Source organism: Neolamprologus multifasciatus, chromosome 3, assembly GCF_963576455.1.
Source record: "Neolamprologus multifasciatus chromosome 3, fNeoMul1.2, whole genome shotgun sequence".
Lineage (NCBI taxonomy): Eukaryota > Metazoa > Chordata > Actinopteri > Cichliformes > Cichlidae > Neolamprologus > Neolamprologus multifasciatus.
Genome location: NC_140441.1, coordinates 5,970,442 through 5,988,338, shown reverse-complemented (window position 1 = coordinate 5,988,338; position 17,897 = coordinate 5,970,442). Strand labels below are relative to the sequence as shown.

The 17,897-nt window shown below is 40.8% G+C and overlaps 2 protein-coding genes and 1 long non-coding RNA gene across 4 annotated transcripts in view; 2 read left to right on the top strand and 1 right to left on the bottom strand.

Annotated features, from left to right (window-relative positions):
- Positions 1-17,897, bottom strand: part of LOC146521260 (polymeric immunoglobulin receptor-like) — a 525,395-nt gene that overhangs the window by 320,634 nt on the left and 186,864 nt on the right. The gene's annotated exons all lie outside the window — the stretch shown is intronic.
- Positions 1-17,897, top strand: part of LOC146521270 (uncharacterized) — a 244,406-nt gene that overhangs the window by 219,992 nt on the left and 6,517 nt on the right. The window lies entirely within an intron of this gene.
- On the top strand, positions 1,396-16,538 carry LOC146521271 (uncharacterized). Of its 2 annotated transcripts, XM_085154958.1 has the most exons (4): positions 1,396-2,230; positions 11,661-11,764; positions 12,221-14,500; positions 14,762-16,537. In XM_085154958.1, exons 2-3 carry the CDS (start codon positions 11,747-11,749, stop codon positions 14,471-14,473), a joined length of 2,271 nt encoding a protein of 756 aa, XP_085011084.1. In that variant the 5' UTR covers positions 1,396-2,230; positions 11,661-11,746; the 3' UTR covers positions 14,474-14,500; positions 14,762-16,537. The 2 variants fall into 2 exon arrangements, with proteins under 2 accessions (XP_085011084.1, XP_085011083.1); XM_085154957.1 differs by lacking the exons at positions 1,396-2,230; positions 11,661-11,764 and having other exon boundaries at positions 11,771-14,500; positions 14,762-16,538.

The following is a 17,897-nucleotide window of genomic DNA, read 5'->3' as shown; positions in this document are numbered from 1 at the left end:
ACCACTGCAGCACAGTACCTGTAATACCTACAGCATGTTCTAATCGCTCTAATAGAATATTATGGTCAACAGTATCGAATGCTGCACTAAGGTCAAGAAGGACAAGCACAGAGATGAGTCCACTGTCAGAGGCCATAAGAAGATCATTTGTAACCTTCACTAAAGCTGTTTCTGTGCTGTGATGAACTCTGAAACCTGACTGAAACTCTTCAAATAAACCATTCCTCTGCAGATGATCTGTTAGCTGTTTAACAACTACTCTTTTAAGGATTTTTGATATGAAAGGAAGGTTGGAGATTGGCCTATAATTAGCTAAGACTGCTGGGTCTAGAGATGCTTTTTGAGTAAAGGTTTAACTACAGCCAGCTTGAAGGCCTGTGGTACATAGCCGATTATTAGAGATAGGCTGATCATATTTAAGATCGAAGAATTAATTAATGGCAGGACTTCTTTGAGCAGTTTTGTAGGAATGGGGTCTAAAAGACACGTTGATGGTTTGGAGGAAGTAATTATTGAAGTTAACTCAGAAAGATCGATTGGAGAAAAAGAGTTATTTTATTTGTGAAGAAGTTCATGAAGTCATCACTAGTTAACGTTAAAGGGATGTTTGGCTCAAAAGAGCTCTGACTTTTTGTCAGCCTGGCTACAGTGCTGAAGAGAAACCTGGGGTTGTTCTTATTTTCTTCAATCAGTGATGAATAGTAAGATGTTCTGGCTTTGCGGAGGGCTTTCTTATAAAGCAACAAACTATTTCTCCAGGCTAAATGATGATCCTCTAAATTTGTGACAAGCCATTTCCTCTCCAGATTACGAGTCATCTGCTTTAGGCTACGTGTTTGAGAATTATACCACGGAGTCAGGTACTTCTGATTAGAGACCTTAGTTTTCACTGGAGCTACAGTATCCAGAGTATCCATTAACAAGATAATCGACCTCTGTTGGAGTAGTATTCAGATAGCTGCTCTGCTCTATGTTGGTACAGGGCATTGAAGATGATAACAGTGGGTGGATTATATTCTTAAACTTTCAGAAAGAAATCTGAAAGACATCTGTTCCTCTCTCTCTCTCTCGCTGTTCCTCTTTCTCCCTCTTTGTGCTGACAATCAAGCCAAACACCAACATCATCAAATATACAGTTGAAACCAGATATTTACATACTCTTCAGATAGGAGAGGAGAGATGCATCAGTAGAAACTGTTTCATCCTTTAAACCTAAACTCTGTGAACAGTTGACTGTTCGATGTGCTAAAGAACAGAAAACATTATTTCCCATCAGACCATGAGCAACAGTCAGGCATGTAACAAAGTAATACTTTTATTTTTTACATATTCAGCAGAGAGAGTTAGCTGTGTGCACTACAAAAAAAAAATAAGAAGCGTAATTTATTTCTGCTTGGTTTCACATAAACTGTATTATTAAGGAAAAATAAGTGGGGCTCACCTCAAAACAATCAGTATAAGGACTGACTGGAGAGTTTTAGGACAGAGCCAAACTTTTGGAACTGAAATAACAACTTTGAGCGCATCAGAAACTTGTTTTGATAACATTTCCCCCTAAAACAATAAACTGTCCTCACTATCACAACCACAGCAGGAACAAGACAGGATTCTGTGGTAGATTTTGTGCAATTTATACATTACATTTGTGTCACTCATTTAAATCTTGTTCTCCTGGAAGTAAAACTCTTACATGTCATAACTTCAGTCACAAACTGACACTGAGTCGCTTCAGTAAATCCAGCAGCTTTTTAACATCAAAAGACGTCTTTGAGCTGCTGCAGATGTTAGTAAATCTGACCCTAAAGGTTCCTTCTTTTTTAAAATTCAAACTTTGTAATAAAAGGATATTTTTAACAGGCTGTTCTCGTTTATATGACTTCCATAAAACGCTATTTTTGAAATAACACCCCACGTGGTTACCTTGTGACGCTGAGTCACGTGACCTCGCAGCAACAAATCACAGCAGAGCCGGAAAAGGAGGCGGAGCAAAGTGTCTGTGCAGGAGAGGAGAGTCGAGCAGAGAGAGCCGCTTTTTTATGAAACGGGAGTAAAGTAGTGAACTTACAGGAACATATACCACTACCAACGTTTGGATCGATATCTGCATCGATCTGCACACCCTTGTCTCCTGGATTGTAGCTGAGATCAGCGTGAACCTGATCTGTTTCCTGTTTGGAAAGACTTCCAGCTTCATCACGGTTCTTCTCTCGGTTTGTGGGCTCATCTAAAGGTAAGCATCGAGCTAACTTGTGGGTTCAGTTTATGTTGAGTTTAGCTCTGTTGAGAATAATAGATTGCTTGGGATACATTGGAGTTAGACAGACTGTAGAGTTTGTGATTGCTTGCAACATTATGAAATGGCGGTTGCTAGGGGTAAGAATACATGTAGAAAAATAGTCTTGGAATATGAACAAAAGGATGGGGTGCAGAGCAGGAGAACAGCCAACCTCCAGGACAGGAAGCCACAGGTACAAGCCTGGGGGAGGGAAATCAGCCTTTAGAATGGTACTTCATAGGATGATCTCCAGATGCATCTGTATTTTATTGTCTTCCAGCGCAAATAAAGACGTCTGATAAAATAAAGACACTGTTTAGTCTTAATGTTTATTACGTATTATACACAAATGCAATAAGCAGGTGCTATAGGCATTTGGAAGCACCTGTATATACAATTCTAACATGTGATTAACTATTAGTTACTCAGTGTCACTCTTTCTATGCAAAACTAAGCAACTGAAAATAATCAATACTGAATTAAAAGTGCACATATGTAATTGATATAATTACGTCACCACATCTGATTAGAGTAACATTAAGCAGTTTTATATTACACAGAACAACCACAACAGAGCTCTACAATTAATAACATCTAATTGCAGTCTGACTCTGACAATGAGCTGAACATCACTAATCATTACCGGTACCTTTTTTGAGTCTCTCTGCTTTCCTCTCAATTTCTTTACATTATTTAAAAGTCTTAATAAAGTGACCTTTTCTCTATATTGGCAATGTACATCTCTGTTTAGAGCTGTTTGCACTAAAGTAAAAAGCACCATCACTTCATGCGGATACCCTTTGGCGCCAGCTGCAGTCACAAGGCTGGAGCCGAACAAAAACACCCTGATAACGACTGTGTTTAGACTGTTCTTCCCATTCCATGCAAGGCCACCTGGGTTGGCTGGAAGACTGTTTACTTAGCCTAGCAGGGCGAAGGACACTGTCTCAGCTGAACTCTGGACCCGCACATACATATACACTGATATGCACACACTCATCCCCCCTCTCTTTCCAAACGCCTTTGATGCTTGTTCCCTCCAGAGGCGGAGGCAGATATTTGATACACCAGGGGCTTAGCCCTAAAGGGTGGTATGCATGTGGGATGGGGGGGGGTGGGGGGTAGAAATGACTGAAAGATTAATAGCCTCTGTTTTGAGTTTTGTTCAAAAAAGAATGACTTCATATAGGGAAAAATATATATCACATATGCAGAACACCTTAAACTAGTTTTTTAATTAAGTGGCCTGTATTTGAATAGCGCTTTTTACTAGTCCCCCCCAAAGCGCTTTACACACCCAGTCACACACTGGTAGAGGCAAGCTACAATTGTAGCCACAGCTGCCCTGCGGCAGACTGGCAGAAGCAAGGCTGCCATATCGCGCCATCGGCCCTTCTGGCCAACACCAGTAGGCGGTAGGTGAAGTGTCTTGCCCAAGGACACAACGACCGAGACTGTCCGAGCTGGGGCTCGAACCGGCAACCTTCCAATTACAAGGCAAACTCCCAACTCTTGAGCCACAATTCTCCAACTTTGTTCTGCCACAGCAAGGCAGAGCAAAGTTGGGGCTGTATCAAGACACGAGGACTAAACCCCAATTCAACCAAACCCAGAACTGATCTGGAATTAAAACAGGACTACAACAGTTTAAAATCAGGACTACTTAGGACTTAACCAAGACAGAACCAGAATCAGAACTAGATGATATTAGCACTAAAAATCATCATAGACCTGCACTACACTTGTTTTTTAATTCTACCAAAGATTGAGAAAAGTTTGTATAATTATTTAGCCTTGTTGTGCAAACAAGCCTGCATAACTTAATAAATATAGAATTTGAAAAATAACAAACCTAAAAAGAAACACTAGGTATGAGATACACGAGGACCTATGATACGGTGATACTTTTGGTAAACAACCATTTGACTACCATGTGTGTCGCACCTGCTCTTGTTCCCTCTCTGTTCTGTCCTCCCTCTCTATTCCTTTCTCTCCCTCTTTGTTCCTCTTTCTACCTCTTTGTGCTGACAATCAAGCCAAACACCAACATCATCAAATAGACAGTTACAACCAGATATTTACATACTCTTCAGATAAAAACAGATACTTTTTAATTGTAACATCAAATCAGACTAAATTTTTTTTAGATTGATAAATATAGAAAACATATTTGTTAACTTTAAGAGTAAAGAGAGAAACTGTCTGTATTTCTTAATTGTAAATGGCACCAAATTGTATTCAAAACTGAGCCACACTTATGGAGCTCCACAATTCTTTTCCTGGTGTTTTGGTTGACATCTCTTGATTTTCCCATTTCAAATGATCAGGCTCTGTGTTTTGCCTTATATGCATCCACAGCTGTGCCACAAATTTACTCACAGTTTTCTTATTAATTAACAATAAACTTAGTGTATATGCACTCCTAAATATGATGAAAGTGATAAAAAATAGAAACTCTGTCTCTCTTTATTCTGACAATTAACTAATTCAAAAGATATTTCAATATTTATTTATCCAAAACAAAACAAATTTACTCTAAATTGATGTTGTACAGTAAAAAAATGTTCTTGTGTTTTCCATAAAGTGTATGTAAATATCTGGTTTCAACTGTGAATATACTGCTGTGTATTGAAGTTCCTCTTGTTTTTCACAGAAATATACTAAACAACGTACAAAACATAATATATAAAATAACATCTACCAGAGTTTTTTCTTTGAAAGAAGCTCCTTATGTCCATTCTTGTATATCAGCACATTATTAAAACCGATTTATTTAGCCGTGGAGGGTAACAACTGAAAACATGAAATAAACACACATGTAAGCTAAGACTCTCTAAAAAAAAACAGCATTGTTGTTGTTCGGCTTTTCATTTCGCCATTTGTTGATTCACTCGAAGAGCAAGTAACGTAATATGGGTCAAGTGATCAGTTTGACATCAATCTTTCGTGATACACCATCATATTTACATTATTTGTACAGTACGAATGATTTGCTTTGGTACCCGGTTGAACTTTAGTTCTCCTCTGTCTGCCTGGCTGCGTTTCTCCAACAGCACACTCACATCGCAGGCAGCAACTCCCCCCACCACCTCGCTCAGTCGCTTAGTGTCTGAGCTCAGATCATACCAATATTAGGAGGATTTATGCACAGTCGTAAATTCCCACAGTGTGCGCTATGTGCTTCGAATATTGTGTGTAGTTTTTGTTTTATACAGTTGCCAGCCAGGCATCTAACTATGAAACAATTACACTCCAAAAGACCCCGGGCTTCTGAAAAAACAACCGGGCTTAAGCCCAGTAAGCCACCCCCCCGCTCCGCCACTGGTTCCCTCCTGGGAACACGGCGGGTCTGAGCCCGCGCTGGAATGGTAGCGCTGGGCAGGATGGCTGCTGTGTTTGCTTCGGATTACTCCTCACCCCCCACCCGACTCTGTGGCTTGTCACCAATGACTGTATAAAAGATGGACGACGCAACATCGCCTCCTCCCATTGTGCAAACCATCCATTCCAGCGCAGGCTCAGACCCGCCATGTTCAACCAGTGGCGGAGCGGGGGGGTGGCTTACTGGGCTTAAGCCCGGGTTGTTTTTTCAGAAGCCCGGGGTCTTTTGGAGTGTAATTGTTTCATAGTTAGATGCCTGACTGACAACTGTATAAAACAAAAACTACACACAATATTCGAAGCACATAGCGCACACTGTGGGAATTTCCGACTGTGCATAAATCCTCCTAATATTGGTATGATCTGAGCTCAGACACTAAGCGACTGAGCGAGGTGGCGGGGCGAGCTGCTGTCTGCGAGTGCGTTGTTGGAGAAACGCAGCCAGGCAGACAGAGGAGAACTAAAGTTCAACCGGGTACCAAAGCAAATCATTCGTACTGTACAAATAATGTAAATATGACGATGTATCACGAAAGATTGATGTCAAACTGATCACTTGACCCATATTACGTTACTTGCTCTTCAAGTGAATCAACAAATGGCGAAATGAAAAGCCAATCAACAACAATGCTGTTTTTTTTAGAGAGTCTTAGCTTACATGTGTGTTTATTTCATTTTTTCAGTTGTTACCCTCCACGGCTAAATAAATCGGTTTTAATAATGTGCTGATATACAAGAATGGACATAAGGGGCTTCTTTCAAAGAAAAAACTCTGGTAGATGTTATTTTATATATTATGTTTTGTATGTTGTTTAGTATATTTCTGTGCAAAACAAGAGGAACTTCAATACACAGCAGTATATTCACAGTTGAAACCAGATATTTACATACACTTTATGGAAAAAACAAGAACATTTTTTTTACTGTACAACATCAATTTAGAGTAAATTTGTTTTGTTTTGGATAAATAAATATTGAAATATATTTTGAATTAGTTAAATGTCAAAATAAAGAGAGACAGAGCTTCTATTTTTTATCACTTTCATCATATTTAGGAGTGCATATACACTAAGTTTATTGTTAATTAATAAGAAAACTCCAGACGATTCCATTTTGAGCTGAAGAAGCTTGTGATAGGTTAGTAGAGTCCATGTGAGTAAATTGGTGGCACAGCTGTGGATGCATATAAGGCAAAACACAGCAATTTTACCTCAGGATGGCCAGTCACCGCGTGCCCGTGATTCAGCGAAACTCACTGGAGGAAACCTGCCGACAACGCTAAATTGTTGTGGAAAATTCATCAATAACCTGCAACACACCCAGTGAGCTTGATTAGAAGTGGGTTTAATAAACACATTGCAATTTGGAGAGCGAATCCCAGTGAAACACTAGGATCATCTCTGAATTGTGGCCGCCGCCCTTACATCTTATATAGGGCTTTGGAGTTGACGTCACGCCGCAATGCATTGTGGGAGCGTGGCGCCATGTTCGGGGTCTATGAATCAAAACAAACACACTGTGTTGGAACGACGATTACAAGATGCTTAAAAGCAGCTCCAAAGAAACGGACGGTATAGAGACCGATTTCGTTCAGAGGCGAAGCGGCGGTGCTTGCATCAAATAGCGTGCATTGGAAATGTGGACCCGTATGAAATACGGCCGTGGAGTAGAAACCCTGAAGACCAACCGCTACTGACGTAGCCTGACATATTTTCGTACCTTGTCTGTGGAGTCAGCGCGTACAAGTCGTCATTCAAACAAAGGTAAGTCAGCTCGAGTACTGCGTATGAAATGCGTTTGATTTCCCTGCAAACATTCAGATTAGTGCAGCATAAATTCATTCATGAGGGGAAATTACAGTGAGAACATGTGGAGGCTGTTAGAGGGATAACATAGTGAGTTCAGTGCATTGATGTGACATTGTCCTGAATGATTTAGTTATTCTCTATGGTTAAAGAAATTGCAATGATTTATTCATATTTATTATAAATAATCCGAATTATACATCTTGCTTCCATATTTGTATCCTGTGTCACTAAAAATACATTTTATTTTAGTTTTATACATTAATTAATTTATTTATGCTTTCTCATCTCTAAAGTGATGACATCCTTGCATTACATACTTTAGGTTCATTTTCTGCAGGCAGGTTTCTGACAGAGAACAGGCAGATTTACACTATAACATGCAGCCTTCTATAGATGGACACATAAAGAAATGAAAAATTACATGTATGTGCTAACTTTCTAAACACTTTATTACATTTATGATAAAGTAGTCTGCCTTGGCTCATAGTTCTTGTCTTTAAATGAACTTTGTGTGTTTCAGGTCCTGCACTCTCAAAGACTGAATGAACCAGCATTGCAGCCATGGGTCACTGTGAGCATCACAGGGAAGGTTGAAGCCGCCCACTGCACCTGTAAGGCCGGAGTCGCGGAGACCTGCAGCCACGTCACTGCTCTTCTGTTTAATGTAGAAGCAACAGTGCGGATCATGGCACAAGGACTGTTACAGATGAACCTGCATACTGGGTTTTGCTGGGTAATGTGACCAAGATACAGTTAGTGGTTGGCCATAAGATAGATTTCTCCTCTTCAGCTGCCCAAAAAAGGCTCTTGATCAAAACATAAACAGACCATCTACATTGAAAGGCAAAAGGAGCCGTCCTCAAAAAAGAAAAATCCCACCTGCTACTGTGGAGGAGTTGTCACTGCTATAATGCCATAATGTTTTATCTAGGGGTCTAGATTTATGCCTGTAGTGCACTGCCGTGTAAATAATTTGCATTTACTGAATATGTAATGAATGAGTCCCACTGTTCAAAAATTGAATAAAGAAACAAACTAATGTTTGCCTTTTTTTTATTATTATTAAAACCACTTTATACAACATCACATCCGTTACAGTGTAGAATCCATATCATTTATAGTTTACAAGTGACAAAATGTTTACATAAAATCATGACAGTGTTTACATGATATCACCCACTACTAATATTACCTTAATTACTGTATCTTTTGAAAAAATACCGCTATTTATACAGCAAAAGACTTAGGAATGTTTAACAGGAGCAGGTTTCATTTTTCCCTGGTTTTATTATCACACTGTTCACCAAACGCAGCAAACCTTCACCATCTTATCCTGAAGGGTCACCTCTTCACCCTCACATGGAAGAAGTAATCTGATTGGCATGGTGGTATGTTTGAAGCAGGTCCCTTGTGTAGCGCTGGAACCCAGTCACGATATTTCATCCATTTCATTGGCTGGTTTGCTGCAATGATGCCAAATAATTAGCATCTCTATAAATAGAAGGTAGTTCTGCAAAATCACTCAGTAGGATGTTTGTTCTAATTTGCTATGAGCTCAGAGTGCATCGAAAATAAAACTAATAGGCTATCAAGAGTGATATGAACATATTTAGAACTTACCGGAATGAAAATGTCTGGAGCACCAACAGATATTTGGAGATGGAAGAGAACTGGAGCTCGTCTCACAGCTGCTATCCAGGCTAGATGCCTTCGTTTGCTAACATCGATACACGAGCTGCCTCATGTTGCTTCCAGGTTGGGAAAGAATGAAAAGATAAACCATTTTCAAGCTTATTCTCTTGCCGGTCGTGCGATCGAACATTGCAGCGCACCACACAGCAAGAACAAACCGTGGCTGTTGTGTGTGCCTTCGCTCCTTCGTCGCTTGCGCTTAGACCCCGAACATGGCGGATCAGGCCAAAATCCTTTCCACGCCCACCCCCGTGACATCACGCTCCAAAGCCCTATACCACCCGTGAAAATCCCCGATAATCCTGAATTCACCATCCAAGATGGCAGCAGTGCCTGTAAACATTAGTAAAAGCTTGAAATTTAAAATCTTGTTACGCTTATTTAACCTCAGAGGTCTGATGGAGGTCGTGCTGTGACGTCACTCCTGAGCTAACTACCTTCCAGTACGAGTCAGAAAAGAAAAGAAAACACTATTTATGTTGCTTCTAGCTAAGCGGAGTCCATGGATGTGGATGGACACCAACGACCTGTTACATGTTGGAGATCTCACGGATTTTATTTTTCAGTGATTTGTTATTCTGCTGGTTATCCATCGGTAACTAGCCAGACGTCACAATGCTAACACAATACCACAAAAGTGAAAGTACAGATTACACGAATTATGACCTTGTTTTCTGCTTGATCGTCACCTAAGGATTTACATCCCTGATAAGGAGAAGGAGTCCCACTGTGTCTTCAATGTCTCCCATTACAATGGCCTCACTGTGTTAACATTCCACATGCATGCAAACTGGTGACAAGAGTGCTCTTACGTAAAGTGAGAAAGTGATATTACTATAACTAATGTGATATGATTAAATATGTGATTAATACATGAGAAGATAAATCTGCTTCCACAACACCTACAGGCCAGTGGACACTCTTTCACTGGTGAGGATGTACACATCCCGGACAGGGAGGAACACCAGTTTTAGCGTGGCGTCAAGGAGGCCATTTACATGAGAAGGGAAAGACCATCTCTGAATCAAGGAGGGGGCCTAAGGGGACATCTTTCGCCATGTTACAATGCTGTGATTGCAGCCATTCCCCAACTCTCTGTGAATGGTACTCGTGGCCATTGATCAGTGGTCTTTGATCAGTGGTCATGAGAATTTACATAATTATGATGAAGGAACTGACCTCCCAGCTCATTGTTCCTTCAGTGGTTCTAGTTACTGTTTATAAGACTTGGGCAGTAACTTGTCAGTCTTAGTCCTTTCATGAACATGAACAGTCTCTTCATAACCGGGCCCATGAACTGGCAAATCTGTGTTGATTTTAGTTTCCTCCTTAGAAAAAACATGCGGAATACAGTCACCCACCTCATGCTGCTGTAAGCCGCGGTGATGACGTGGACGCCGCCTCCTCCTGGAAGCCACGGTTGTGGAAGCTGGCGCTGCCATGGCTAAGGTGAATGTGGCGCTAGAAGCAGCCACTGGTTGTGTCAAGGAAAATGCAGCACTTGTCTGCTGCTGCGTCGACATGGACATGGAGACAGGCGGGAGGCTCTACACGCCAACTTTAATTCCTGTAGCTGGTGTAGGGAGAGATGTGTCACACAGTGACTGGAGTGATTCAATCTGCATGTTGAGGGTCTTTGTGATGCTCTGATAAGCGCTCCACAAAAAACAGGTTGGCAGCAATAATCCGACCACTTTCATTTACTCATGAAAGTGGCCACTTTCATGAGTAAATGAAAATAATAATTTTGATAAATTTTGATAAATAAATTCTCCATTTGTAAAATGGTAAATGGTAAATGGCCTGTATTTATATAGCGCTTTACTAGTCCCTAAGGACCCCAAAGCGCTTTACACAACCAGTCATCCACCCATTCACACACACATTCACACACTGGTGATGGCAAGCTACATTGTAGCCACAGCTGCCCTGGGGCGTACTGACAGAGGCGAGGCTGCCGGACACTGGCGCCACCGGGCCCTCTGACCACCACCAGTAGGCAACGGGTGAAGTGTCTTGCCCAAGGACACAACGACCGAGACTGTCCAAGCCGGGGCTCGAACCGGCAACCTTCCGATTACAAGGCGAACTCCCAACTCTTGAGCCACGATCGCCCTAAAATTCTAAAATAATTTTAGAATTCCACATTAACAAAGTGAGTTTCGAAATGTTTTTTAAAAACCTCATTGCTTGAAATGTTGTAGGTGGCTGAGTTTATACTGCTACCATTTTGACTGATCGGGACTCCGTCTTTGTGGATCTATGGAAGTCCATATATGCAGGGTGTAGCATCCCCTGGGTAAAGGCGGTGATATGCAGGGGGTCAGGGGTTTTTCCCTTTCAAGTTCTTGTAGGCAACTGATGACTTTCTTTTTGTAGTTGCTTCTGGGGTTTCACCTTGAAGCTTCATAGGTATTGTTGTCACTGAGGAGTTTAGTCATGTTTATTTGCTCTGCTTCTTTTTGTCAGGGATAAAATACAAATATATACTTTTTGTGTCCCAGCTGAGTAACAGGAGGAGAAGAGTGGTGGTGCAGCAGAGAAACAATTTCAGCCATTTGGACTCAGCTCAGCCACTATAGAGGAAACAATGACTTCAACACAAAAGGTGAGAAAAACATCACAGTTACACTGTTATTGAAACTGTGTGTACAGCTGGTTGGTTTTTAAAAACCCGTTAACAGCAGCTTTATCTTTTCCATCCTGGGCTCCTCCATATATACAGAATCTACATTCACAACCAAAAACCACAGAAGTTACGAGAAAATACAAAGATCATATTTTCTCTACACACATTGAAACAACAATATCATCAGTTGAACTCAAATTTTTTTCTGAAGTAAAAGAGTTTCTCTGCTGATCAATATTTCTTCAATAATGTCATTTTGTACAACTCTCATTGTAGCACATCATTGTAATGTGATACTATTACCAGAAGGTGGTGGTAACACACCAACAATGTGGGTTTTTTTTGACATGTATGATTCCACCAATGGAGGGAGTTTCAGTTTGTTCCACGATTGCATTTCACTCACTGCCTCTGTTTGTATCTCTGTCACTGCAGGACCAACATGGAGCAAGAAGTCAGCGCTCTCAGGAGGCCGACAAACCTCACAGAAGAAAGGGAGAAAAAAACTACAGCTGTGATGAGTGTGGGAAGGATTTTACCCAGGCTGGACACTTAAAACGACACCAAATCATCCACAGTGGAGTTAAACCTTACAGCTGTGAGTTGTGTGGAAAGTCTTTTACACTGGCTCAAACCTTAAAAACACACCAACTCATCCACAGTGGATTTAAAGCGTACAACTGTGACTTGTGTGGAAAGTCTTTTACGCAGGCTCAAACCTTAAAAACACACCAACTCATCCACAGTGGAGTTAAATCTTACAGCTGTGAGTTTTGTGGAAAGACTTTTACCCTGGCTCAAAACTTAAAAACACACCAACTCATCCACAGTGGAGTTAAAGCTTACAGCTGTGACTTGTGTGGGAAGTCTTTTACCCTGGCTCAAAGCCTAAAAACACACCAACTCATCCACAGTGGAGTTAAACCTTACAGCTGTGAGTTTTGTGGAAAGTCTTTTACCCTGGCTCAAAACTTAAAAACACACCAACTCATCCACAGTGGAGTTAAACCTTACAGCTGTGAGTTGTGTGGAAAGTCTTTTACCAAGGCTGGAGACTTAAAAACACACCAAACCATTCACAGTGGAGTTAAACCTTACAGCTGTGAGTTTTGTGGAAAGTCTTTTACCCTGGCTAAAACCTTAAAAACACACCAACTCATCCACAGTGGAGTTAAACCTTACAGCTGTGAGTTTTGTGGAAAGTCTTTTACCCTGGCTAAAACCTTAAAAACACACCAACTCATCCACAGTGGAGTTAAACCTTACAGCTGTGAGTTGTGTGGAAAGTCTTTTACCCTGGCTCAAAGCCTAAAAAAACACCAACTCATCCACAGTGGATTTAAAGCACACAGCTGTGAGTCATGTGGTAAAGCTTTTGCTCAAAATAGCAATTTACAGAGGCATCTACTTACCCACTCTGGAATTAAGGCGTACAACTGTGAATTGTGTGGAAAGTCTTTTACCCTGGCTGGAGACTTAAAAAGACACCAAATAATCCACAGTGGAGTTAAACCTTACAGCTGTTACTTGTGTGGAAAATCTTTTACCCTGGCTGGACACTTAAAAACTCACCAACTCATCCACAGTGGAGTTAAAGCGTACAGTTGTGACTTGTGTGGAAAGTCTTTTACCCTGGCTCAAAGCCTAAAAACACACCAACTCATCCACAGTGGAGTTAAACCTTACAGTTGTGAGTTGTGTGGAAAGTCTTTTGCCCAGGCTGGAGACTTAAAAAGACACCAAATCATCCACAGTGGATTTAAACCTTATAGCTGTGACTTGTGTGAAAGGTCTTTTACCCAGGCTGGAGACTTAAAAACACACCAAATCATTCACAGTGGAGTTAAACCTTACAGCTGTGAGTTGTGTGGAAAGTCTTTTACCAAGGCTGGAAACTTAAAAAGACACCAAATCATTCACAGTGGAGTTAAACCTTACAGTTGTGACTTGTGTGGTAAGTCTTTTACCCTGGCTCAAAGCCTAAAAACACACCAACTCATCCACAGGGGAGTTAAACCTTACAGTTGTGAGTTGTGTGGAAAGTCTTTTGCCCAGGCTCGAGACTTAAAAAGACACCAACTCATCCACAGTGGAGTTAAACCTTACAGCTGTGAGTTGTGTGGAAAGTCTTTTACCCAGGCTGGAGACTTAAAAAGACACCAACTCATCCACAGTGGAGTTAAACCTTACAGCTGTGACCTGTGTGGAAAGTCTTTTACCAAGGCTGGAGACTTAAAAAGACACCAACTCATTCACAGTGGAGTTAAACCTTACAGCTGTGAGTTTTGTGGAAAGTCTTTTACCCGGGCTGGATGCCTTAAAAAACACCAACTAATCCACAGTGGAGTTAAAGCACACAGTTTTGAGTTGTGTGGTAAGGCTTTTGCTGAAAATAGCAATTTACAGAGGCATCTAGTTACCCACTCTGGAATTAAGGCGTACAGCTGCGACTTTTGTGGAAAAAGTTTCAGCGACAAACACTACCGAAATAGTCACCTACGGATTCACACTGGAAATGATGTTTACTGCTGTGATCAGTGTGGGAAACTTTTTACAACAGATGCACAGTTACGACGACACATGTTTAGCCACACTGAGGAGAGACCTTATAAATGTGACCTGTGTGAGAAGACTTTTAAAGCTCCACATCAGCTGAAAAAACACCAACAGATCCACACCAGAAAGTAACTCTACAAGTGCAGTTACTGTGAGGATGTATTTAGTTTTCTATCTTATTCTATCTTATTCATAATTTTAACCTGATTGTTTGGAACAAGTCTGATCAGTAAACTTATGGAGTTATACTGAATGAACTCTTTGGAAAAATGAAGGCTCATTTTCTCTCAGTAAGCTGAGTGTTGTAATGTAAACAGTAAAATGTAATTGGACGTTGGCAGAGATGCTCTTTATTTCAGGCAACGTTCAGGATAAAAACGTTGAAGGAATTCCCCGACTTACAATGTCTTTGTTTAGAAGCAGAGCGACGCACATGGATCCATTTCTCAACCCTGTTGTCACTGTGGTGGTGGGAAAGAGTTTCTCTGTGACCTTTTGTAGAAAAACTTCCAATCATCAACGGGACCTAAAACCACATCAACGTAGCCACACTGGAGACAAAATGAACTACTGCAAAGAATGTGGGAGAGGCTTCCACACACCCAGTACATTAAAAATACATGAACTCCTCCACAGTGGGATCAAAAAGCACATCTGTGACCAGTGTGGGTCATCCTTCACCACTGGACATGAGCTCAATGAAAAAGCATAAGCAAATCCACACAGAAGAGACACCATACAAGTGCAGACACTGTGACAAAAGTTTCTCACAATCAGGTCATCGTAACAAACATGAACATACACACATGGAAGTGAACTTCAGCTGTGACCAGTGTGACAAGAGCTTCAGGAATCTCAGTTCATACTCCGAACACAAACGATCCCACACTGTAAATAAACTGTTTCACTGTTACCAATGTGCAAAAACATTCACTTCATTATCTGCTCTGTGCAAACATCAGCCTGATCATGCAGGACTGAAATCACTGGATCACAATGAATCTGAAGAGAGAGAAAGATCCTCTTCTGGTTTCAGGGTCAGACTTAAAAACCTTGAGATCAGGCTCCACAGAGTTCAGATGGAATCTCCTGTAAAGAGTGTCAGCTGATGTCACACTTGGATCTGATGAGGTAGCTCTGATTTCTGGACCTGCAGTGAATAATCCTGAATGTTACATTTAGGAACCTGCATGTATAGATATGTATATCAAGTTTATGTATTTTCTTGTGAGGGATTTTAATTCTTTAAAATGTTATCCCTGTTACATTTTATTCTTTGTTCCCTTAGGACACAGTAGTGTTTAGTAGTTGTATTCATTTTATGTGTTACCTAAGTTAAATCTCAATCCTTCATTCATATTTAATTTTCACAGCAGTTGCTCTTAAAACCTCCAAAATGAACTAAATCTGTCCACCAGCTTTGAAACAACACCCGCTGTGACTTTATGTCCAGAAAAAAGAAACTCAAGCTAAACTGGTTTTGGGCTGTACTTCCATGTAATACCAGTTTGTACCAGAAGATGAAGCAGTGAGTCACTGTAACATTTTTTTAATTAGGCAAAGAACACATTCGTATTCACAGTGGCAGCAAAGAAATGTTTAAAGTTAAAAACAGCAGCACACATCAGGACCATTTTAAAGATCACAGGTGACTACTTTTACTTAATTCAAATTCCTTCAAATTTTTGGCTCCTCCTTTCACTTCAGTGTATTTACTGTATCCTTGAAGTCCACATGTTGTTTTTTAATGAATTCATTTTGATCCACATGTTCTGCAGCTGTTTTCTTGTTGATTTGAAGTTTATATTATGAAATCCTGATAATGTTAAAGCGTTACTTATATTTGATGAACTCTGTGTAAAGTTTGTCTTATTAAACAGTTTGATGTGAAAAATGAAGAAATGGTCTCACAGCAAGTAGTTTGAGCCCTGATTACCGATTCAAACTAATTTAACTGTTTTCAGTGGTACATGTGGAGGTTTATCAGAGGAGGAGACTTGGCTGTTCTCCACTCACACTTAACAGGGTTCCTGCAGCTCATTAAAAACTCTGAAATGATCTTCAAGGACCAAAATATTAGATTTTTCTCAAAAACGTGCTGTGGACATGACGTTTTTAGAGAGTGTGTTTAAGATGCATTGTGATTAACATCTCACACATTCCAATAAAGCAGATGTTCCTGCATTGCAACAGCACTTTGCAGATGTGCACACGGGCAGGGGGGAGAACACGACTCTCATGGAGCACCACTTTGAAACGCAGGTGATTGGCAGATTCCCTTGTCTGCAGAGTCCAAAGACAAAAATGGCCTTCTCCACTCTGTGTGGTTCGTACCAATTCGTCACACTTCCGTTTGGCTTGTTTGAAGCCCCGGCCATTTTTCAGCACCTCCTGTAGCGATAGCTGCGTCCTCACACTGCATATGCTGTGTCCTACCCGGATGATGTCGTCATTCATAGTGATACCTCGGTGGAGTATGTGCAGTGGTTGGTCACAGTCCCGGATTCCCTGAGGCAGGCAGGGCTGATGGCAAACCCAGAAGAAGTGTGTGGTTGGATGGAGGGAGGTACAGAGTTCTTTGGTACAATTTTGAGACCCCATTTGGAGGCTGATTACACCACAGCAACGTGATGAAGGCTGTCCCAATTTCAAATGCAGCTGGAAATGCGCCCTTCATTTCCCCAGACTTGAAGGGTGAGTCAGGTGTATAATTCGTGGCCCAGCATATCCCAGAATTCATAGCGATGCTTTGACTGTGGCTAATTTAAAAAACAAAAACAAAAAACAGCAGATGGCAGAAGCATTGTGGCCGAAGAGTAAACTTTTGAGTATTGAATTTTTCAACCTCATCAGTTAACGCTGTCCATGCAGATATTATAGATTTGTAATTACCTAACAATCTTGTCAACACAAAGTTCTTTATTGACAGGCAGTGGGGAGAGGGGACACTTGGGCAGTGCATTTACTGCATACAATGTGTTATCAACCTTTTCATCTTTTCTCATTACCCACAGCTACATCCACTTCTGTTGGGCTTAGGCTACTCACTAGGGCTGGGTATCATCGCTGATTTCTATAATTGATTTGATTAAATTCAATTTTGACTCAGTAACTGTTTCAAAGAAACTGAGGATAAAACACAGAACAACAGCAAGCTAAGTGTTTTTCAATTTGGCATAATTTTTTAAAAAATGTATTAAACAGCAAAAATGAAGCTTTCTTTTGGTCGGAGAGGAACAAAAGTTGCAGCTCAGAATCAGTGAGATGTTGACTTTCTGCCCCGACGGCGTGTCCGTGTTCATGTCGTCGGGTGAGAAAGACGACATGTCACTGATGCATCAGGTCCGCGCTTTGTGTTCACGTCTTTGTGTGGAATCTGTTCACCTGCTCTCATTTATTGTTTTAGCTGTTTGGTGGTCATTGAAATAGTTTTGTGAGCTCCCTGCGTTTCTGGCAAAATACATAGAATAAAAAAACAGCACAAAATAAAACACATAATACATCAAAATTAAAACAGCCCTATATATAAAATAAGACAAAACAGCACAGAATCAAA

Bases quoted from the DNA above. Each gene is read 5' to 3' on its own strand.
- LOC146521271 (XM_085154957.1), top strand. From the start codon at position 12,137: ATGATTCCACCAATGGAGGGAGTTTCAGTTTGTTCCACGATTGCATTT.